The sequence below is a fragment of the Podarcis melisellensis genome, assembly GCF_964234715.1.
Source record: "Podarcis melisellensis genome assembly, chromosome: 18".
Lineage (NCBI taxonomy): Eukaryota > Metazoa > Chordata > Lepidosauria > Squamata > Lacertidae > Podarcis > Podarcis melisellensis.
In genome coordinates this window covers 12,556,926-12,579,481 of record NC_138536.1, presented here as the reverse complement: position 1 = coordinate 12,579,481, position 22,556 = coordinate 12,556,926, and the positions used below count along the sequence as shown (strand labels likewise).

The window sequence follows — 22,556 nt, the reverse complement described above, 5'->3', positions numbered from 1 at the left end:
ATAAATAGGGACCGCTTACCAGCGGGAAGGTAAACGGCGTTTCCGTGTGCAGCTCTGGCTCGCCAGAGCAGCGATGTCACACTGGCCATGTGACCCGGAAGTGTCTCCGGACAGCGCTGGCCCCTGGCCTCTTAAGTGAGATGGGCGCACAACCCCAGAGTCTGTCAAGACTGGCCCGTACGGGCAGGGGTACCTTTACCTTTACCTAAAATGATTCGAAGAAGAGCCACGTGTGTGAAATACAAGATTTCATTAAAGGAATGATAATAATGCCTCTCTCAGGCTTGCTGTCTTGATTTATCATGATTTCCCTGCGGGTAACAGCAGATGCACAGAATTGTGCTCCATTGTGTGTACTCAGAGGGTTTCTATCTGATAATAGGTATTTTAAATAGACTGCTTCAGATCTCCCTGAATTGGGGTAATGAGCTGTTTGCGGAGGTTGTAATTAAAAGGGCAATGGAATAATACTTTGCCACTTCCCATGTCACAGGGAAATTACCACTTTTAAACAGGGATCTTATTATTTCTGCCTCTGAGGAGTAGGGAAGGTAGAATTTTAAATCTGGTTAGCATAAAAGCTTTCCTATATTTGGGGATGGGTAAATTTGACATCTATTTTGGCATTATAAATGCTCCCGCATAGCCCTTAATAGGGAATAATCCAAGGTGACTTTTGCACTGGGGCGAACAGAGACTCCCCGCCCCCAAAGGGCTGCATTTTTGTCTCCTATTTCCTCGGAAGCAGCTGGCTGTTTCTCTGGCGGAGGCTTCTGAGATCCCCCTGGCAGATCCTGCCAGGGAGTTGCGTTGCTACGTGTCCCTGAGTCTATAGACTCAAGCTGTATCCTGGGGAGGCTCGATAACCTGGGGGCACCCTCTTGGCCACCCCACCCAGGTGCCCATCCCACAGCCCCACAAAGCTATCAGCAGTGCTGGGCTGATAAAGAGGTTGGCTGGGGACAGACTGGGAGATCCAGGGCTTTCCTGCATAGACCAGGCAAGGTGCCAGACCTCAGTGTTTCATTTCATCAGGGCATTTATATCACAGCCTGCCTGGTTCTCCTCATTTGACCCCCCCCCCCCATGACCCTGGGAGGTGGGCTAATGCCACAGGAGGGGAGAGAGGGCTCTTGTGTTCAAATCCTGCTCCCCTTCGGGGAACCTGGTTGGCCCCCGTGGAAACATGAAGCTGGACTAGAAGGGGCCATTGCCCTGATCCAGCGGAAGCCTCTGATTACAGAATCACAGAATTGTGAGTTAGAAAGGACCCGAGGGTCATCTAGACCAACCCCCTTCAATGCAGAAGTGTGCAGCTGCCCCACACGGGGATTGAACCCACGAACTGAGAAGATAGCTCAGTCAGCAGAGCGTGGGACTCTTAATCTCAAGGTTGTGGGTTCGAGCCATGCATTGTGCAGAAGATTCCTGCCTTGCAGGGGGTTGGACTAGATGACCCTCAGGGTCCCTTCCAACTTGACAATTCTGTAATTGTCACTTCTACCTTGGCACCACACTCTGACCAACTGAGCCACCTTCTGGGCTCCCCATCCCTCATCCAGACCTTTGTAAGCTCCTTAATTGCTTAACTTCCCCTACTCTCCCTGTCCTGGGTTCAAATTTTATTTTTGCCCTCTCTGCTTCCCCTCTTCTCTCTCCCCAGAGCTCTCCTTGTCAACCAGGTGGGCCTCTTCTTCATCGTCTCCAGCGCTGTGGGCTGCGGGATTGTCATGTTCACCCTCTACAAGGACTGCGACCCCCTTTTGGCCGGATACATCTCTGCACCTGACCAGGTACCCCTCTGCCTCGTGGGGTGGGGCTGGGGCTCAGAGGGGGCTTGGAAAGCCAAAGCAAACTGCTTGCCGTAGGAAAGAACAAAGGGTCGAACGGGCAAACAAACAACCCCAAACAGAAAAGTTCTCGTGCTGCAGTCGTGCAAAAATGTTATGGGATGGCAGGAGGTAGAACACACATTGGAGAAATGATGAAGAAAGCAGACGGGGTGGAAATTGCTGAGGTCTGCTTGTTTAATTTAAGAAATTTATTAGTTACCTTGCAGGGGGTGGGCATAGAATCACGGAACTCTTCCAACTTTATAATTCAATCATTTTCCCTGTTAACAGTTCCTGCATTGCAGGGGGTGGACTGGATGACCCTCGGGGTCCCTTTTGACTCTGCCATTCCATGTGCATCTTGTGGCCGGCTTCAGATCATGGCCATCTCCCTGCCCTCCTGCTGCCCCTGAAACAGAAGTGACACTTTCTCTCCTTTTCTCTCAGTACATGCCTTATTTGGTCTTGGATATCTTTGAGAAATACCCCGGGGTGCCTGGACTTTTCCTGGCTTGTGCATACAGCGGGACTCTGAGGTGAGTGTGGGAGACCCCCTCTTTGCCCCACACAGAATGAACCCCCCCAAAAATACATTTCCTGCAAAGGAGACACAAAAACTTTGATTCCTGAGTATAGCTAAAGCTACCCGATATTAGAAGCTCTGGGGAAGCCAACAAAATTTCTTTTATTGCATCTGCTTCTGGGGTGGAGCATGGTGCCCCCAAAGTCCCCAGCTCCCCCTGGAGGGAGATTGTGGCTTCTCAGTGAGCGTTTCCATTTCAGTTTTCTGAGTGTTTCCAGCACTCTGGTTCAGCGCAGGATAATGACCTGAAATTCAACAGCCATCCTGGTTAGGTTTTGTACACGAATGGCAGTGGCAAAATGTCCTGGGCTCAGCCTGAGGATCTCTAGGGGCCTCAATAGGGGTGGCCCTGTGAGTTAGGAACACCAGAAATACACGCCTCACTTTCTTCTAGAATGGGACGGGTGTTGGTTTACGCAGATTAAAATGCTGCAGGTGAGATGCAAAAAGCGAGGAACATATAAAAATAATCATGAATTTAATAGAATTAAAATAATATTTCTACATTGCAGGGGGTTGGACTAGATGATCACTGGGGTCCCTTCCAACACTACAGATTCTAATATGAAAAAGATTATTCTAATATGAATAGATTCTAATATGAAAAAGATCTATTAAAAAGACACATAATAAAAACAACACAGCACTCTTAAAAACCGTTTCCTTTTTTTAAAAAAGACCCATCGAAAAGAACAGGATTCACTTGCCAGCAGAAGGTCAGCAAGGAGGGAGCCAGCCTAGCTTCTCTAGGCAGGGAGTTCCAAAGTTGTCTGGGAGGAGCCACCACCAAAAAGCTCCTCTCCCGCTCTATGGGAAGATATAGTCCTTCAGCTAGCCTTCAGGATCAGGCCAAAGGATCATCTAGGTCTGCATTTTGTTCCTGGAGGGGCCAAATTACCCCAAAGAACCTAGGGATCCAGATAGACTGCCTCTGGACCTGGAGGTTCCACAAGTCGATGGCACCCACCTGAGAGGTGCTGGAACTGCACTCTGGCATTCTCTGGCTGGGAAAAGAAGCACTGCCAGAAAAGCATGGCGTGAGCTGAACAGCCGTCTCTTGGGATTGCTTCCCTGGTGCATTTGATGATAGACTGCTCTTGAAGCTGGAGGCTCCTTCCTAGCTAATTCAGGCTGTTGGGGGCTTTGTCCTCCGTGAGACGTCATTGTAGCAGCTGCCCTGTCCTCCCTCCCTCTGCAGCACGGCTTCCACCAGCATCAATGCCATGGCCGCCGTCACCGTGGAGGACCTGATCAAGCCGAACTTGCCCAGCCTCTCCCCACGGAAGCTGACCCTCATCTCCAAAGGGCTCTGTGAGTGAAGGGTGGCTGGGGCACTGGGTATCCCCGGAGACCCCTTGGGAACAAGCATAGTTCAGTCAGGAGATTCTTAATTTCGGGGTTGTGGGTTTGAGCCCCACGTTGGGTGAAAAGATTCCTGCATTGCAGGGGGCTGGACTAGATGACCCTCGACGATTCTACCATCCTAAGCCAATTGTTTTCAACAGATCTGCTCCTGAGGATTTGTTCCTTTCATAAAATTTATACACTGCTTGATTGAAAACAAACAAACAAGCAGTCTCCAGAAAGGCTAAAACACTAAAATGGCCAATGAGAAAAAATAGCAGTAATAATAATAATAATAATAATGGGAATTGTGCCTTTATTCTTAACGTTTCCAGCACTGATTTATGGGACGTCGTGCATCACCGTTGCAGCGCTGTCTTCATTACTGGGAGGTGGGGTGTTGCAGGTAATAATAATTTTATTATTATTATTTTATTATTTTTACTATTTATAAACTGCCCATCTGGCTGGGTAACTGTCTCCGCTTATGACCCCTCCCTCAATTTCTTCTCTTTCTTCCACAAGGATTTGGCTCGTGCTTTTTCCCCTGAAAGCACAATCTGCATTCGAGATGGCAACGGGTTTTTTGCAGGCCACGTTTCTCCACTGTCTTCTTCAGGGAGCCAAACTACTTAAGAACCCAAGAAGAGGCTGCTGCATCAGGCCAAAGCCCCCCCCCCCCCAGTTCAGCTTCCTGCACTCACAGTGGCCAAATGTCCTTAAGAATCTGGGAATTGAGATAGACTGCCTCTGGACCAGGAGGTTCCATAAGAAGATCATAAGAGTTTGGCTGACTGGATGAGGCCAAAGGGGGCCCATCTAGTCCAGCCTCCTGTTCTCACAGGGGCCAGCCTGCAAGGGACACCCACAAGCAGGATCTGAGCATAGCTGTTGCTTCCCCATCATCTAGTATTCAGAGGTAGACTGCTCCTGGGCATGGAGGTTCTGCTGTCAGAAGAGCTTGGCTGCTGGATCAGGCCCATCTCATCCTGCCCCTGTTCTCATAGGTGCCCCCAAAGGAAACCCAGAAGGAGGTCCTTTTATGATTCCTGTTTCAGGGAGTTCCCCTAACCCTTCTTTTTATCTGTAGCTGTAGAGTCTAGCCTCCTCCTCCTCCATGAATTTGCCCCGCCTCTTTCGAAGTCCTCCAAGTCATTGGCCTCTTGTGGCAGGAAGTTCTGTAGGTTAACTACATGGTCTAGCTTAACTACGCTGCTTGGTGTAGCAGTTCCTCAACAAGCTTGAGAGGGTGGGCTGCGAGGCTTTTAAAAGGACAAATCCAGCCCTTTGCATCAGGCCCTGGGAATGTACTGAGGACCAATGCAGGCTGATATGCGTTCTTGCCAGCAGTCTCCAAGGGGCAGCCCCATACGTGGTGCATTGCAGTAGTCCAGCCTGGAGGCCGCTGAGGCACGGAAGCTGGCAGCCAGGCCTCTGCCTTCCAGTCATGTGTGTCGGTGGCTGGTTTTATGGCGTAGGGAGTTGATTCTCACGCTCGGCCCAGTATTGTCTCATCTTGTTTCAACAAGGAGGCCACTCCACCCGCCTTTGTAGCAACCAGGAAAAGTTTGCATTCACAGATGTGCGCACACACGGCTTATCGCTTTCTGCATTGTATCTCATATGTTAACAACTTGAGCTGCATAGCTGCATATCTGGGAGCTGATTGGCACTTTCAGATTGTAGCTGCTACTCGTGTCTTAGAGGTTTGCACAATTGTGCGTGGCGGGGAGACAGTGGAGAGAGAAAAGTGTTCCTCCTTCTCTTGTGACATGAGACTCTTGGACAGCCAGCAGAGGATTTAAGACAGATAGGAGAAAGTCATTCTCCACAGAGTTCATCTGCAGAACTCCCTCCCACAGGCCACCAACTTTAAAACCTTTGACTTGAAGATTTGGCCAGAGGCGCTTTTAGGGCAGTGTGACAGCTGGCCCTGCGTTGGGCACCTGGTAAGCAGTTGCCCAGCTTTGGGAAGGAGGTGTGAGGCCTCTAACAGAATCATAGAATGGTAGAGTTGGAAGGGACTCCGAGGGTCATCCAGCCCAACCCTCCGCAATGCAGGAATTCCAGCTAAAGCATCCAGGACATCCTTGTGACTTGAAGCCATGGGTTCGAGTCCTACCCTCCAGAGCAGGAGAAAACAAGCTTGCTCCCTCTTCCATGTCATTGAAATATGGGAAGATGGTTCTCCTATCTCCTCTCAGTCTCCTCTTTTCCAGGAGGAACATCCCCAGCTCCTTCAACCGTTCCTCATAAGGCTTGGCTTCCAGACCCTTCACCATCTTGGTCGCTCTCCTCTGCTGCACACCTTCCAGCTTGACAACCTCGTAACAACAACATGCTTACCCTTGCCTTCTCTGCCCCGCTTTGTGTTTCTGCACAGGGTTCGTTCACCGTCATGGGCGTCATCAGTGGGCCCCTTCTGGGAGCCTTCATCCTGGGGATGTTTATCCCAGCTTGCAACACCGTGGTAAGTCCCAAAGAGGACCCAAGAGGATGCTTTTGGGTGCCTTCACCCTTCATAAAAGGGTGTTGGAAGAAAGGTGCTGTGCTATGGAGGGGCCTTGCAACAAAGCAGTAGGATTGGAACGAAAGAACACAAAAATACCCCTAACAATGCAAGAATCTAGATAGACCGCCCCTGGACTTGGAGGTTCCATAAGGACATCAAAGGGTGCCCATGTATCCCAGCATCCTCTTCTCACAGTGGCCAACTGGATGCCTGTGGGGAATCTCCCTTCCCTTGCAAAAATTCCTGAGAGGGTGGGACTTTCAGCTCAGCAGCAGCATAAAACCCGACCTCTCCTTCCTTCCCAGGGGGTGTTGACTGGGCTTCTTTTGGGATTCGCCCTCTCTTTCTGGGTGGCTGTGGGGGGCACCCTCTACCCGCCCAGCGCCACCACCATGGGGGTGCTCCCATCCTACGGAGACTTGTGCCCGCTCTACAACGCCTCCGAGGGAGCCAACGCCACCATCATGCTCGGCCCACTGCCACCCCGGAACATCACGGAAGTTGCAGACAGGTGAGATGGTTGTTGATCTCTGGTGCAAATTCAAATAAGTGTCTGGGGCAGCCCAGCCAGATGAGCGGGTAAAGGTATTAAGATTATTATAACACTAAAGGAAAACACAGCAAAACAACATTTCTTTGCCCAGAGTAGAATTCAGGAGGATTCAGTAGAATTCAGTAATGGGAAAACATCATTTATGGCCTGTAAGAACTAAGGACATTCTACAGTGCGCCTCAACGCGCTTTGGTGCTGTTCAATGTGCTTACAGGAACAAGGTACTGCTGAAGGTTCATAACAAGCCTAAGAAGATCTTGCTGGATCAGGTCAAAGGGAGCCGATTTGGTCCTCACAGTGGCCAACCCCCCCCCCCCCAATAACCTGCAAATTGTCTGCCTGCGGAGCTGGAGGTTCCATGAGAGGAATCTGCCTGCTGGACCAGGCCAAGGGGGCCACTGACCCCAGCATCCTCTTCTCACAGGGGCCAACCAGGTGGCCCTAAAGGGACAAGGTCAGGTTCTGCAGAAGGCAGGAAGAGCCAGATGCAGAGTTATGGGATGGGGGACCCTTGGCTCACTAGCAGGACATGTGAAAAGGATCTAGGGATCTTGGTGGGATCTTAGAGGTGGAAGGGACCCTGAGGGTCCTCTGTTCCAACCCCCTGCAATGCAGAAATCTTAGTTAGAGCATCCATGAGACATGGCCCCCCAGCCTCTGCTTAAAAACCTACAAGGAGGTTTCTGGGTCACTGCCCCCCCAGGAGTCCCTTCCCCACTGAACAGCTCTCACTCTCAGAAAGTTTCTCCTGATGTTTAGTCAGAATCTCCTTTCTTCTAACTTGAAGCCATGGGTTCGTGTCCTACCCTCCAGAGCTGGAGAAAGCAAGCTTGCTCCATCTTCCCTGTGATAGCCCTTAAGATGGCTCTCCTGTCTGCTCTCAGTCTCCTCTTTCCCAGGCTAAACATCCCCAGCTCCTTCAACTGTTCCTCATCAGGCTTGGTTTCCGGACCCTTGATCATCCTGGTCTCCCTCCTCTGTACTCCTCCCAGATTGCCAACACCTTCTAGGAGCCAGAACTCATTTACTCCCCTTCCTGCGGATCTCACCATCTCACTTCCTTTGCAGGTCGGCCATTGCGGATGACTTCTATGCCATTTCCTACCTCTACTACGGTGCCTTGGGAACGCTCACCACCGTTGTAATTGGGGTTCTGGCCAGCTGCCTAACCGGTAAATTGGTGGGGTGGAGCCATTAGCTACCTATTAATTTGTTTCATTTGTTTTTTTAAAATAAGTTGATTCCATTTTTAAATAATATTTTTTATTATATTTCCAATTTTAACCAATCCTTTTAAAATGCAACCAGAACAAATCTCTCATATCTGTTGACACATTCCATGGTGTTCTTTTATTCCCTTATAAAGCTTCTATATTACTGATATTTTATCCATTCTGTACATCAATTCCAAATTTTTAAATGACAAATTCTCATCTGTTGCTATTGTTCAAATCCTGCGTACATTTTGACATAACTATGATGGTCCCTCCCCCCTAATATTCTACAAAAGAATACCATTTTAGAAGTTGATTTCAATACTTCATGTTTCATTGCCTTAAAGTGTGCAAATTCTCTCTCCCTCGTGGTTCTGGGTTTTGCTGCAGGGCCTGCGAAAAGGAGCTCAAAGAAGCCAGGTGTGCTCTGGTGGGACGTCATGAAGCAGACCGCCATGGTCTCCCCAGAGGGGCTGAAGAAACCGTTCACCAAGGTAGGACAGTGGGGAAACTGGGCACTGGTAATGGTGGGCAGTGGGCAGTGCATCGGAGCTGCCATCACTCAGCTTAGAGAACAGGGACCACCTGAACCCTCATATTCCAGCTTGATCATCGCCATCACCTGTAGCTGCAGGAGCATCGCTGGCCGTTCTCCAGTTTGGAGAGGCTCATTTGACAGCAGCCTTTAGTGTCATTGTTCCAGTCCTGTGGAGCTCTCTGCCACTAGAGCAGCATTACCTGAATTTGGGTCTTCAGCTGCTTTTTGGACTACAGTTCCCACCAACCCTGCCCACTGGTCCTGCTAGCTAGGGATGCCTATTGATCAATTCCTGCTCATATACCCTTACAAGAAAAACAAAAACAAAACAAACAAGGTTACTCTGCCCCTTGCCTTTCTGCCTTAAATCATTATTTATATTTTCTTCATCATTTCTTTCTTTTCATCTTGCTTGGGTGTAAATCTGGATCCATCCTTTCTCAATGGCTTCCTTCCATTTCTCAACCGTCCGCACAGGATGCAGGGAACTCTCCCAATCTGCAGAAGAAAGCCTTTGGCTCAACGTCTCTGGTGCCCAGCTTCCCGGCCGAGGAGAAGACCCTGATGGCCAAGGAGGAGAAGGCATCATCAGAGCCCTCTGAGGAGAACCTCTGCGTCTGCAACGCTTTTGACAGCAGCTATTTCCACCTGCTCAGAGAGACCAACGTGTAAAGGGTTGGGCAGCTGGAGGCCAGAAGCCTCCTGGACCAGCTTTACTTGGGAAAGGACCCCATTTTGGGAGGGGTGGACCTCATTCCACAAAGAGATATTTGTAGATCTCTGACCAGGCCAAGCTGCAACCTCTGGAGAAATTTGGGCAGGGCATTCCTGGCCTGTTATCAAAATCTGGCCAAGTTGTGCCAACAGCACGGGGCGATGTGGACCCCTGGGGGCTTCTGTTTGTCCCAACTGGGTCCTGTCCCGAGGGAGCTGTCAAGCAACACACTTGGCAATGGCCAAAAGAAACCAGGCAGCCAGGGAGCATCTTCATCAGTTCATTTATTAGTATCAAACAGAAACACACGGAGATCCATAAAGTGTGCTCCCTCAAGGCTTGAGCTGCTGCCCAGGGGGCCTGCTCCTCTCCCCAGAAGCTCGCTTTCTCCGTATCAGACCCGTCCTGCTGTCTACCGTGGCTGCCCTTCTGTTGATGTCTAGTTTTCTGCTCTCTGACATGGAGGAAACATCTGGTTTTAGGGGAAGGAGGGGGATCTATCAGGCTCTCAAGGGACATCGTATCAACTGGCTCTGGTACTCTCCCTATCACATCTGGCTCCTGTCTCTGTTCAGGGCTGGTGCATCTGCTAGCTCACCCCTGCTCTTTGCCCTCCAATATTTCCCAGTTCTCCTCCTCCTCCTCCTCCTCCTCCTCCTCCTCGTGTTTCCCACCACCAAGGACCTGGGTCCACACAATCTTCTTCTGCCCCCTCCCTGGGCGCCTCTTGGGGTGGGCATCTCCACTCCTCCTCCTCATCTAGCCTGATATCTATTCTCCATTTTCATCTGGAAATGGAGGAGTTGAGATTGGCAAAGATGAGAAAAAGCAGATGTTGCAAACTGGAATAATAATAATAATAATAATAATAATAATAATAATAATAATGGTTTTATTATTTTACCCCACCCATCTGACCGGGTTGCCCCAGCCACTCTGGGCAGCTGATGTATATTTTGCTCTAAGAGGCTTCATTTGGTCAGAATCTAGTTAGCACTTCCAGAGTTAACACTAAATACATCTCTTCTAGTTAAGGAACCACCATCGCTGCTAGAAGGCTGTGGAAATTTGTGTCCTGGGCTTTTTAGACTCGTCTGCCCACGTACTACCAGAAACTAAAGGGGTGCCCTGGCTGCCAGGTGCGAAATATTTCCAGCTCACCTGTCCCCACTATCCTTGCCACTTCTCAGGGCCTCCTGCGTCGTTTCCTTTGGGACCTTGATCCTCCTGCTTGCCTCCACCTGTCATGGAAAAGCCACTCTGTGCATGCTCAGAGGGCCAAAGCTTAGGCTGGAGGATGGGAATCGAGTCTGGCTTGGTCCCTGCTGTGCCCTCTCCTCCATCCCATGTTGGCCGTCCTCCTGTCAGAAGTGTGTAGACAGGAGTATTGACAGCTCCTCCTGGCCTCTTCTCCACCCCCCCGCCTGATATTTGCCATGTAACTAAGATGCACCAGGATGGAGATGTGGGACCTTCAGGCTGCACAGGGGCTACAGGGTTGAATGGGTGGGCTTAGCCAGAGGGTGTATGTTCCTATCTATGCGTATAAAGATATATATTCAGTCTGCTCTGGCTTCCAATGATCAAAGGACTCTGGTGTTGTGCCATTTGAGGGGAAATGCTCGGCATGAAATAAAGAGAATGTTGTAGAAAAGCCAATGCTAATTCTGTGTTTGGAATGACAGATTCAGAAGGGAACGGATACATATCCCTGTGGCCCCAATGAGGACATTGTGCAAAGCTGAGCAGGATGGCTACAGGACCTGCTTAGCTTACGGTAATTGCCGTTGCTCATTTATTTGTGTAGCCGAAGGTATTACAAAGCCAGATGCGTAAGAACAAAAAAACGCTGCACAGATTTTTCAAAAATTGTTTTTATTAAAGATTTTCTGGGCTTGCAAAAGTACATACATCGTCTCTGTTTTCAAATCACGGCGCCCTTTCTACGGATCTGCGAGGTTTTTACAAGCTCTCTACTCTCAGCAGCTGGGAGCATCCTAGCAGGACACTAGAGTGATAACTTTTTGACTTTCTTTTTTTCTTCAAAAACAAAAAAATGATTTCCTGTATCATAAAGGGATGAACTTTTGCTTAGAAACACTGAAAAATGGACTAATTCTTCTCAGTTGGGAAAAATGATCACCCCAAAATGAAAAATTGGAATCACTGTATATATAACCTCACTACTCATAAGTATGAACACTTAAAAACTTCAAGGAACTGTTTGGAACTTTTACAGCTGTCTGAAACTACCTAAAACTGTCTTGGAGAAGCCCTGGAAGTGGGAGCCAATCCAGATCTCATCTGTGCGCAGAACACGCAACTAAACTGATGTGGGAAATTTATGGTGCTTGAAGCAGAAACCAAGGCTTGATTTATTCTAAGCAATAAGAGGGGATGTACAATGTATAACACTTTGTGCAAGTATTAGAAAATTTGCAAATTCAATTTCCCCCTGTACTATATTAAAAATACATTATACAGTTACATATACGAAACCTTTCAGAAACAGAACTTCCCAGCCACCCCCCCCCCCCCCGCAGGGCCTATATGGCCAAGGCCTGGACCTTCACAGGCACCTTCTCTTGAGTTTGAAGAACCAGGTGCCTCCCGCTACCCATTTGTGGATTTTGGGGTGACTTTTTTTCAAAAGATTTGGAAATGACAGTTCATTCCTTTATTTTTAGGCAAAAGTTTATCTAATTAAGCTTCAGGAACAGCAGGTTGTAAAAAAAGTTATAACCCTACTGGAAACTAGAGGGATCTGTCTGGAATGAACATGGACCACTGTATGGATAACAGCTGTACTACAAAAACTAACCAACAGACTGAAACTGACACGGGGACAAATAACAGAGGATGCCTTCACCCTGGGGTGGCTCCTCTTTCACACCCACACAGCCCAACAAGATAACAAGAACCCACTGACAGCATCCGAATTGATAGGGCTAAGTTGACCCAACACACACATGCAAATAATACACTGCACAGTTATAATCATTTTTGGTACCCAGCATTCCGTCAGGTAGAAATGTGCTCCCCTGAACTTTTTAACTTACTGCTCCTGCAAGCTGTCCTTAAAAGGGCCGCTCTAGAGGCAACTCAAGCCACCTTTCAGAAACAGAACTTCCCAGCCCCCCCCCCCCGCAGGGCCTATATGGCCAAGGCCTGGACCTTCACAGGCACCTTCTCTTGAGTTTGAAGAACCAGGTGCCTCCCACTACCCATCTGGAATTGCCCCAGAAGGGAGGCTCTGGGATGGAGGAGCATCTTCAGGTCACAGGGTTGACCCTTTAAGACTCTGAAGTCCCTCCCCACGGGTAGAGCCTGGAGAACTTAGTCTGGACCCAGAGGGATAAAAGGCTTCTGCTGGCTCCCAACCTCGCTTGCAGCAACTGTCTCACTGGGAACTCTCTGTGGTCTGGCAACCTCCAGCCTTTCTCTGTGGGATCTAGCACTGGAACAGAATATATTATTCCTTTGGAGAAGGGGACACAGCTAGGTTTTCAGAGACTGGCATCCCCCACTGCCCAGGGGAAGAAGCAATGGGTGGGGAGAGTGCCAACCATAGGATTGTAGGGTTGTAGAGTCATTCAGCCCAACCCCAAAGGCGCCCATGCCAGATGGCCCACCTCCAGGGAAGGGAGAAGACACAGCAACTTCAACACTGGAATAGAATGGCACAATTCTCTCTGGTTTTTCACAGTTTTAATTGATTGAGAGAAAAAGGATATTCGGGGGAAATACAGACAATTGCTTAGACTTTTGGAAAGTAACCAAATCTGCTCTCATTGCCAACTGCAGAATTTGACGGGAGAGTTTGTATTGATAACTAGGAAATTGTGATTCATTTTTGTGGGGATGATTAGGAAGGCAGGAGAGGATATATTATTTAATCATATCCTTCCTAACTTGTGCTAGCAAGTTCCATATTCTAGCAGAGTTCCAAACATCCCCCTTTTTAAATTACACAGTGGATAGCTTGTTGCTGGCTTGTCGGAGCTTCACTACTTAAGATTCCTAGTGAGATCCCTTCTACTCCCTCTTAAAAAGAATAGACATGAGAATCTGATTAAACAATATAAAAGTAGTTTACTCACAGATTCATTCAGGTTCACAGACATATCTCTGAAGGCAGGCTTAGGTTACATAACAACTAGAACTATTCCATAAAGAAGTCAGTCCCAAGTGACTGCGACTAAGGAGTCACTTCTCCAAAAACACAGCAACATACACAATGGAGAACACACACTCATCCAAACATGGAGGCTGTGGGCTCCTCTATGCTAGTACAACACACCACACCCTCTTCAAGTCTGTCCCAGCTCAGGAGGAAACAGGAAGTCTTCTCTTGAGTGGGACAAAACATCCCCTAACATGTCCACTGTATGAGTGTTGTACTTGACTGCTATAAGTTTTACATCCTACAATTTTGTGAAAATTTAACTGGCAGGGAAGATTGAAGTGGGTTAGATTCCCATTTTCCTCATTAGATGTTCTCTGCTGTTGAGGTTGGGCTTCAGAAGAATGATGTAGCATTTGGGGAGAAAGATGCAAGCCAGGAGACCAGCACCAGAGGCCAAGATGGAGAAGATCTCCACAGCCACCATGATCTTCCCTTTGGTGCTCAAGTAGGTTGGGACGAAGGAGACCCAAACGCTGCAAAAGACCAGCATGCTGAAGGTGATAAACTTGGCTTCATTAAAACTATCAGGGAGCTTCCTAGCTAGGAAGGCCACTGTGAAGCTGGCGAAGGCCAGGAAACCCATGAAACTCAGGACATTATAAAACATGGTGACTGAACCTTCATTACATTCCACTACAATCTCTCCAGCTATGGAATGGAAGTCCAGGTTTGGAAATGGGGGAGAGGTTGCCAGCCAAACAACACAAATAGCAGTTTGGATGAGGGGGCAGATCAGAACAATAGAATTTGCTGGTTGTCTCGCCAACAGTTTTCTTGCCATGTTTCCCGGCTTGGTGGCCATGAAAGCCAGGACCACCGTGATGGTCTTTGCCAGGACGGAAGAAATGGCAACAGAGAAGACGATGCCAAAAGTAGTTTGTCGGAGAAGACAAGTGACCTTCCTGGGTCGACCGATGAAGAGGAAGGAGCAGAGGAAGCAAAGCAGGAGGGAGACGAGGAGGACGTAGGTGAGGCTGCGGTTGTTGGCTTTGACGATTGGTGTGTCCCGTTGTTTGATGAAGGTCGCCAGCATGAGAAGTGTGATCAGAGAGAGGAAGAGGGCAAGGGAAGCTAAAAGAACACCCCCAGTCTCTTGGTATGGAAGGAAGTTGATCTTCTTCAGCAGGCACTGGTCACCGTCCTTGTTTGGGCATTGGTCTTCAGGGCAGCTGGTACACTGAGTGGCATCTGGCATAAGGAAACACTATTGAAATATATCACATGTGCCATTTGTGTTTTCGACTGTGGTTGCCACTCTGTCAGGCTTCAGGGAATTGGCTTCCTCCCCTCTTTGGCAGTAGATAAGCAGAACAAAGGAAAAGGAGTCTTCTTACCAGTTAGAAACTTTAATGATCACAGCGAGAGAATAAAGAATCCATTTCCTAGGGATGGCGGTGCTCCCAGTTAAGAATTCCACCCACTTCCTCCCTAGTCACCCCCGTCACTCCCGCGTCTTGTAACCTGATCTCGTAACCACTGTGCTTTCTGTGCTGCCTCCTTACCAGCTCTTCTTGACCTTGGGCTGAGCGGATGAATGCTTTCCAGAGACAGCGAATCTGTTAACTCTCTCTCTCTCCCAGTGCTTCTTCTCCTAGCTGTTCCCCATTCAGTATTTCCTAGCTTCTGCCTTCTGAACTATGTCCCTCTGCAAACCGCTGTTCCAAATCTATACTACTTCCCTTCTCCTGGGAAGATTCAGGATCCTGATCAGGAGCGGGGGGGGGGAGGGGAGGCTCCCACCATTCCTTCTTAGTGCAGCCCTCCTCAGCACACTGGGGGGGGGAGGGGTAGACAATTATGTTTTGGATCACAGGATCAGATTAAAACCCCAATTAGCCAAGTTTTTAACCACAGCTATGGAAACATGTCTTGATGTGAACTGTTTAATCTGGGTTTATCATCACCAATAATAATAATAATAATAATAATAATAATAATAATAATAATAATAATAATAAATTGTATACCACCCTATACCCGCAGGTCCTAGGGCGGTTCACAGGATAAAATCACAATATAAAAACACAAAATACATAACCAAAATAAAAACAAGAACAACCCAATACCCACCTACCCCATTTCAACATGCTTTTAAAATGTATGCATGTTTATTAAAACAGAGGCTATGAAAATATGGAACAGTTTCTCATAATTATCAACGATTTAGAACTTATTAAACTATTGATAACTATTCTGATGAATCCCAGAGTCATACTTTAGAGCTGGAAGGGGCCCCATGAGTCGAACCTCCGCAATGTAGGAATCTTTTGCCCCAAATTCACGACATCTTTGTGAACAGGTAGAACTATAAACCCAAATCCAAGTTGCAGGGGATTTTCCCACTTCTTCTCATCCAGGATTTCTCTCTCTCTCCACACCACCCTTCTCCTAACAACTTCTGCACCTCAATACGGGCTTCTAGATTTGACATACCTGTCTGGTTAGAAAAGGTCCCTTCTGGGCAAGAAATGCATTCGTAGCAGCAAACCGGCTTCTCCTCTGGGACTCTTCTGCTCTGCCCCGGAGGACAGCTCTTCACACACCTGGCAAATGGGATCTCCTGAAAGGGAAGAGTGAAAATGCTGGGTTTTGCTGCACAAGGTCAATGCTTGTCTTGCAGTGAAAAAGGACTTGGAGGGATTTATCTACTTGAGTGGTCCAAATCTCTTCCATACCTCTGCAGGTTATAGGGAACCACAAAAACTGAGGCTCATAGAAGAAATGAATCATTTAGAGGAACATTGTGGACCAAGACCACTTTGCTTTGATTAAATAGATTTTAAGAAACCCCAAAAACTAAACAGGATTTGGAAGAGGTGACGGGAGATTCCCTATTGATGGAGAGAGACAACCAGCTTGGGAGTGCCAGATCCATTTCAGAACTTTGCGGTTTCTTTAAATGTTGCAAAAATGAACTCGGATCAAGTTTCGTCAAATGTAGTCTACATTTCAAGACTAAATGAGACTGTGGTTTGATCTGGTCTGGGGAACAGCACCCCCACAATGCAGTGTGCAGATGTGGGGCCCACCATGAAAGAAAGGGCAGGTAGTGATGGCTGCGGAGAGATGGGAGCCAACTCTTGTGCTGGCCTTGGCCTTATGCCCTCATTTTGCCCCACCTGGGAATCCCACACAATGGTGTCTGGGTTGATGCTGAAGTCCTCGCCTGGCGGAGCCTGAGGATCCAGACCTCCAACTTCCACAACAGCACAAGAGTCATTGGGGAAGAAGGCCCAGTTCAGGATATCAAAGCCAGCTGGTCTGCTGCCATGTTCAGAAAAGGAGACTTCCTCCCCAGCGCTGTTGTTAAACCGAGTCTTCCTCAAAGCGGCAAGAATCTGAAATGGAAGAGACACTCAGAAAACAGGGAGGGGGGTTGTTGGTCTGACTCCCTTGGATCCACTGGCTTCCGACCTTTCTAAGTCCACGGCTCCCTCAACCAGCCACATTATTTCTGCAGTTCCCTGGTAGAACTCCCTTACATAGAGGTTCTGTTCCAGTGTTGGGATTTCCCCATTCCAGCACCATTTTTGGTGCTCATGTAAGTGGGAGCGCATGCGTTGATGGGAACCCAAACAGCTCTGCTGGTCTGCAGGGCCCCACATGGCAGCCCCAGCTTGCCTTTCCCAAAATTAGGGTGCGCATGGGTGGGTAGGGGACGAGGAGAGGGCAAAACCAGATGAAGATCAGAAGCAGCCATATTTTGTCCTTGTGGGGAAGGAAAGCAATAAACACAGCACAGGGCACATGTGCCAATATGGTCCTTTCCTGCAACTTTCTCCCCGTCACCATAAAGCTGGGTGACTATTAAGGAGGATAGTCTATATCAATATATCACAATGCTTAGCTGGTGATATATCACAAAGTTTAAAAGCAGCTCCACCCTTAATTTCAGACATTGTGATATATAACTGTATATCCTGAAGTTGAAAGCTAAATCTTGTCCAGCCCTACTGAGGAGTTCTGAGGACCAGAAAGAGAACCCAGATGGGTCACACACAGCCCTAGACCTGAGATTCCCCATCTCTGTTGCAGCTTCTGCAACATTCTTGCTGCTCCAATAAAGTCACCAAACTAGGCAGCACAAGGACCCTACCTGCCATGGCTGGAGTTTTGGAAGACGGTTGACACCTCCCATCACTGCACGGTTGGTTCCCGGTGAGTGCATGGTGTCATGCAATGCGTGGGCCACGGAATGAACGGCGTTGTAGATGCTGTAACTGTGGCCAGTCATGGTCACTGAGAACACGAAGGCCGGCAGGTCCTCTAGTTTTTCCTCCCCTGTGCATTTTCTCTTGCTCCGTGAAGGTATGAGGCCTGATGCCAGAAACTCACAGTCAAACACAACTCTCCACCAGCGACAGAGAAAGGCATCTGCCTGTGGTTGGCGTGGATCTAACTCTGAGAGAAACTGGGCAAATCCTGGCACTTCCTTTGAGTGGATTTGGAAGGAAAGGGCCCCATGGAAAGTTTTCAGCCCCTTCCATTGCTTCTGGGACCCCTCAGTGACGAAATCCCACTGGGCTGTCAGGACCCAGACTTTCCTGGCTGAGATCTTGTTGAGCTTTTTCATGACAGACATGGGACCCAATAGGTTCCGCAAGGTGTTGGAGTCCAAAAAGACAACCACCACCTGGACGTCGCTCTTGAAAAGATCTGAAACATGTTTCATCCATATTTTTCCATGCTGCAGAAAAGCCACCGTTTCTGGAATGACCCTTCTGGCAAACGCCACGCAGATATCGTTCTGGGTGAGGAGGGGTGTCAGAGTCTGGATGAAGTTTTCGCCACTGCTCTCCTCCGGAGCAAGGAGTCCAATCCAATTCCAGTGGAAATACAGGAGTAACTGGACTAAACCCCTGTACTGGAGGACTTGGTTGGGCTCAATGCGGCAAAAAGACGAGGATACCGTTTCATCTTCCTTGTCAGAGTGAAAGGAGCCATAACCCAGCTGAAAAGAGCAAGAATGTGCTTTGAAAGTGACCTTTGAGACATAATGTGAACGTTCCGTGATGCCTTCTAGGCCCCTCAGTTCCTGCCACCCCGTCCTCCATCAAAACTATACACACAAATTTTTATTACATTTTTTGAACATTTTCACCAGAAGCAGCACCTCCACAGTGTCTTTACTCAAACCTTTTCTACTGCATTCAATCTTTATCTATTACAAAAAGTTTCTTCTTCTTCTTCTTCTTCTTCTTCTTCTTCTTCTTCTTCTTCTTCTTCTTCTTCTTCTTCTCCTCCTCCTCCTCCTCCTCCTCCTCCTCCTCCTCCTCCTCATTCTTCTTCTTCCCCGCCCATCTGACTGGGCAGCTTCCAACATATATAAAAACATTAAACATTACAAGCATCCCTATTGCAATTATTTTGTCATTTCTTTTATCTCAAATGCTCCCCACAATTTCATTTGGCTGTAATATTTTTTTAAGTCATCCACGGAAGACCTATAAAAAGTTCACCATAAAAACAGGGCTTTCAAGGAGTTACTTGCAGTTTCCAATGAAGCCTGAGCAAAATGCCATCTTTAAAGTTCAGACTGTCTCCCAAAATTCACTTTCAGCACCGACTGAAAGTTGTCCCTTTGAGAATGCAGGACTCTGGATTCCCTGGACTTTGCATAATGCAATTATACCCCCCCCCCATATATTTTTTATTGAACATAATGCTTCAATATTTTTCACTCTGTCATTTCCCCCTTCTTCATGTGTCTAAAGTTTGAATGAAACTATTATCTGGGTCAACATGGTAGTTTAGGAAACTGCAACATGTGAGTAAATTTTGTCAACTGTAGCCAAATTTGCTCTGGCAGCTAAAAGCTCTGTTCAAGATATATTAATGCTCTCTAATTTTAAAATTTTATGCTGTAAACTTTCTATGCTGTAAACCTTTATAGGGTATGATGTGTGATTTCAGAGGAAAGCCTTGTAAAGGCCTTTGGCTAAGCACAATAAATTGATGGGGGGGGAGAGTAAATTTTGGGGCAGGAGTTCTTCATTGTTTTTCTAAAAAGAACTCTTCTCTCACAGGGAGAGGTGGAATAATACCCCCGGTAATATGCAATGGGATTATAATCAGGACATTCATTCATTGGGCTGGAGAAAGAAACTAAGGGATAAAAATGGATTAAAAATGAGATAAGAGGGAATGGGTAAGTGGGCATTAGGATCAACTGTACCATATCTGATCATGATTCATTGTCAACAGCTTAATGAGGCGCTTGAAGGCAAAAGACCAAACTGATCACTAACCATCACAGTCATAGAATCGTGGAGTTGGAAGGGACCCCTGAGGATCATCCAGTCCAACCCTCTGCAAGGCAGGAATATGCAGCTGCCCCGTGCAGGGATCAAACCTGCAGCCTTGGCGTTCCCAGCACCATGCTCTAAACAGCTGAGCTATCCAGGCATTATAACAGAAGCAGTTTACAGAGAATGGGTTTTTGTATCTTTATAGCTTCTGCAAGTGGCTCTCCTCACCTGTGGGATCTTGAAGGAGCCCAGGATGGATGCCATCTGTCTTGAAGTCGTGGCTTCTAGGCTCCCAATGACGGACAGCAGCTGGTCCCGACTGTCGCACTTGTAGTTAGGCACCATGTGTCTCCGCGTGGAAAGCAGAGACAGTGTGGCCTCCATGGTCTTGCTTGCAACATTGCATTCTGTGTAGATACGGGAACCCAGAGTGACATTGGGGAGGAGAGTCCGGTCCTCGTTGATCTCTTTGATAGCAAACTGCAAGGCCAGGGTGTACTGGTAGTTTTTGGGGACAAGCCTGCGATGCGAGTAAAATGGTTATGGGTGGAACGATAGAAAAGTTGAGCCCTGTATCAGGAAGTTTTCAATGTTTGATGTTATATTATGTTTTGATATACAGTCATACCTTGGGTTGAAGTAGCTTCGGGATAAGTATTTGCAGGTTGCGCGCTACAGTGACCTGGAAGTGACGGAGCGCGTTACTTCTGGGTTTTGCTGCTCGTGCATGCGCAGAATGTCAAAATGATGTCATGCGCATGCACAGAAGTGGCAAATCACGACCCGCGCACGCGTAGACGTGGGTTGCGTTCGCTTCTGGATGTGAATGGGGCTCTGGAACGGATCCCGTTCGCATCCAGAGGTACCACTGTATGTCGGAAGCCGCCCAGAGTGGCTGGGGCATAAATAATAATAATAATAATAATAATAATAATAATAATAATAATAATAATATATTGGAACCCCAGAAAATCATGGAAATGGGTTTAACTGGGAAGAATCTCACAAAATTAACAGTGATGTTGAACAATAAGGAAGCAATTGGATGCAAAGCAGTGATTTCTTACTAAATGAAATGGTGACATTGAGAGGGAGACTATACAGCAAATTGTTGTAGAGATATTTTACTCCTTTCAACCTCCCCAGCAGATCCCACCCCACTCCTGCCCTAGCATAGGACGTCCCCAGATTGCACAAGAAAGATGAACAGCATTTCAGTTGGGGGGGGCGGGGGCAGGGAAAGCAACCCAGTTTCCAACTCAGAGCCCTACCTGTCTGAATACTTACTTTAAATCAGGATGGTCCTGTTCTCTGGAATACTCTTTAAAGGATGGGTCTTTGACCACAGCCCTGAAGAGGGGTAAATTCCCACCCACAATGAGATCTCCCTCCCTATGGAAGTGTTCGTAGAGTTGAAAGGGCTTCACGGATCGTGTCCCTCTCCCCTTCATCAAGCAGCTGCCTTGAGGCAGGAGCCAGGACAAGAGCAGCAACCGAATCATCCGCAGCTCAGAGAGATATTATATTCCCTTGAAACAACAATTGCACCTTTGCAGAACCTGATTTGAAAACCACCAATTTCAGTGGGGCTTTAGGTCAGAGAGATCAATAGTCAGGCATAAAATGGAGTAGCTCAACATGATCATTTTTCTTATTACCACAAGACGGTTTTGTCCTGTATTTTGCTTTATTATTGACTCAATGGTTGTAAGCCTCCAGAGGTTCAACAGGAATGACTGTTATTGCGATAATTTCAGGGACGAGAAGATAATTCATGCTGTAAGTTCTTTTTGCACCATCTTAGGAAGAAATGATAAACATGTTTTCTGGAACCATGGAAATTCGCTATAGGCCATACCAGCCTGGACGGACCACTCTCCTGGCAAGCCTATCAAAACCATTCATTCAAATCAAAGAGACTAGAATCACAACTTTGCTTTCTAATGGAAAGGTCCATAGTTCAATCTCTGAGTGCCCACTTTGCATGCAGAAGGTCTCAGGTTCACCTTCCAGGAGCAGTTCCTGTCTAAAAATATGGAAGGGCATTGCCCATGTTTGCTATAACAATTTTATGAAAGGTGGGTTTTTTTACACATTAAACAATAAAATTCAAGCTCATTTATAAGAAAATGCAAAACACAATTGTATAGAAAAGAAAAAGAGGGGAAAGATTAGAATAAGGGTAACTAAAAAGACCCTTTATCACATTTATATAGTGCATATCTTAGCATTTATCCACACATAGAAAAGCAGACTCCTCCAGCTCTCACCTGGGTGCCCACCTCCTCTCCCAGCCTCCCACCCTGATGAAGATCCTTCCTACTTTTCTTGCAGGTATCTCCCAAGGAGAGTGAACATTAATAACAGGATGATATGGCTACCTTCCTTGTGGTTTGTTTATTGGATAACTTCAATGTGTTAAACTTCAATGTGTTAAATTTCCTAATTATTTTTTCCTCATTAGATGTTCTCTGCTGTTGAGATCGGGTCTCAGGAGAATAATGTAGCATTTTGGGAGAAAGAAGCAAGCCAGGAGACCAGTACCAGAGGCCAAGATGGAGAAGACCTCCACAGTCACCATGAACTTCCCTTTGGTGCTCAGGTAGGTTGGGACGAAGGAGACCCAAACGCTGCAAAAGACCAGCATGCTGAAGGTGTTAAACTTGGCTTCATTAAAACTATCAGGGAGCTTCCTAGCTAGGAAGGCCACCGTGAAGCTGACAAGGGCCAGGAAACCCATGTAAGCCAAGACAGAGTAAAACATGGCAAGGGAGCCTTCCCTGCATTCCACTACAATCTCGCTGGGTAAAGAAGGAAGGGGAGAAGTGAGC

At 47.4% G+C, this 22,556-nt stretch overlaps 2 protein-coding genes across 10 annotated transcripts in view; one reads left to right on the top strand and one right to left on the bottom strand.

The window, feature by feature from the left end:
* SLC5A5 (solute carrier family 5 member 5) overlaps positions 1–10,945 on the top strand; it is a 36,589-nt gene extending 25,644 nt beyond the window's left edge. For all 7 annotated transcript variants that reach the window (XM_081895545.1, XM_081895546.1, XM_081895548.1 and 4 more), the window contains 9 exons: positions 1,664–1,793; positions 2,280–2,368; positions 3,614–3,726; positions 4,095–4,165; positions 6,143–6,229; positions 6,577–6,782; positions 7,893–7,996; positions 8,429–8,532; positions 9,054–10,945. In XM_081895545.1, the coding sequence (XP_081751671.1) occupies positions 1,664–1,793; positions 2,280–2,368; positions 3,614–3,726; positions 4,095–4,165; positions 6,143–6,229; positions 6,577–6,782; positions 7,893–7,996; positions 8,429–8,532; positions 9,054–9,248 (1,099 nt within the window). In that variant the 3' untranslated portion in view covers positions 9,249–10,945. The remainder of the gene's footprint in view (positions 1–1,663; positions 1,794–2,279; positions 2,369–3,613; positions 3,727–4,094; positions 4,166–6,142; positions 6,230–6,576; positions 6,783–7,892; positions 7,997–8,428; positions 8,533–9,053) is intronic.
* A 2,032-nt stretch (positions 10,946–12,977) lies between these two features.
* On the bottom strand, positions 12,978–21,986 carry LOC309360703 (vomeronasal type-2 receptor 26-like). 3 transcript variants are annotated; one of them, XM_081895464.1, is made up of 6 exons: positions 21,013–21,986; positions 19,954–20,245; positions 17,574–18,428; positions 16,597–16,815; positions 15,911–16,037; positions 12,978–14,665 (listed from the first exon to the last, which is right to left on the bottom strand). In XM_081895464.1, exons 1-6 carry the CDS (start codon positions 21,225–21,227, stop codon positions 13,761–13,763), a joined length of 2,613 nt encoding a protein of 870 aa, XP_081751590.1. In that variant the 5' UTR covers positions 21,228–21,986; the 3' UTR covers positions 12,978–13,760. The 3 variants fall into 3 exon arrangements, with proteins under 3 accessions (XP_081751590.1, XP_081751591.1, XP_081751592.1); XM_081895465.1 differs by having other exon boundaries at positions 15,911–16,034; XM_081895466.1 differs by lacking the exon at positions 16,597–16,815.
* Between the last annotated feature and the right edge of the window lie 570 nt (positions 21,987–22,556).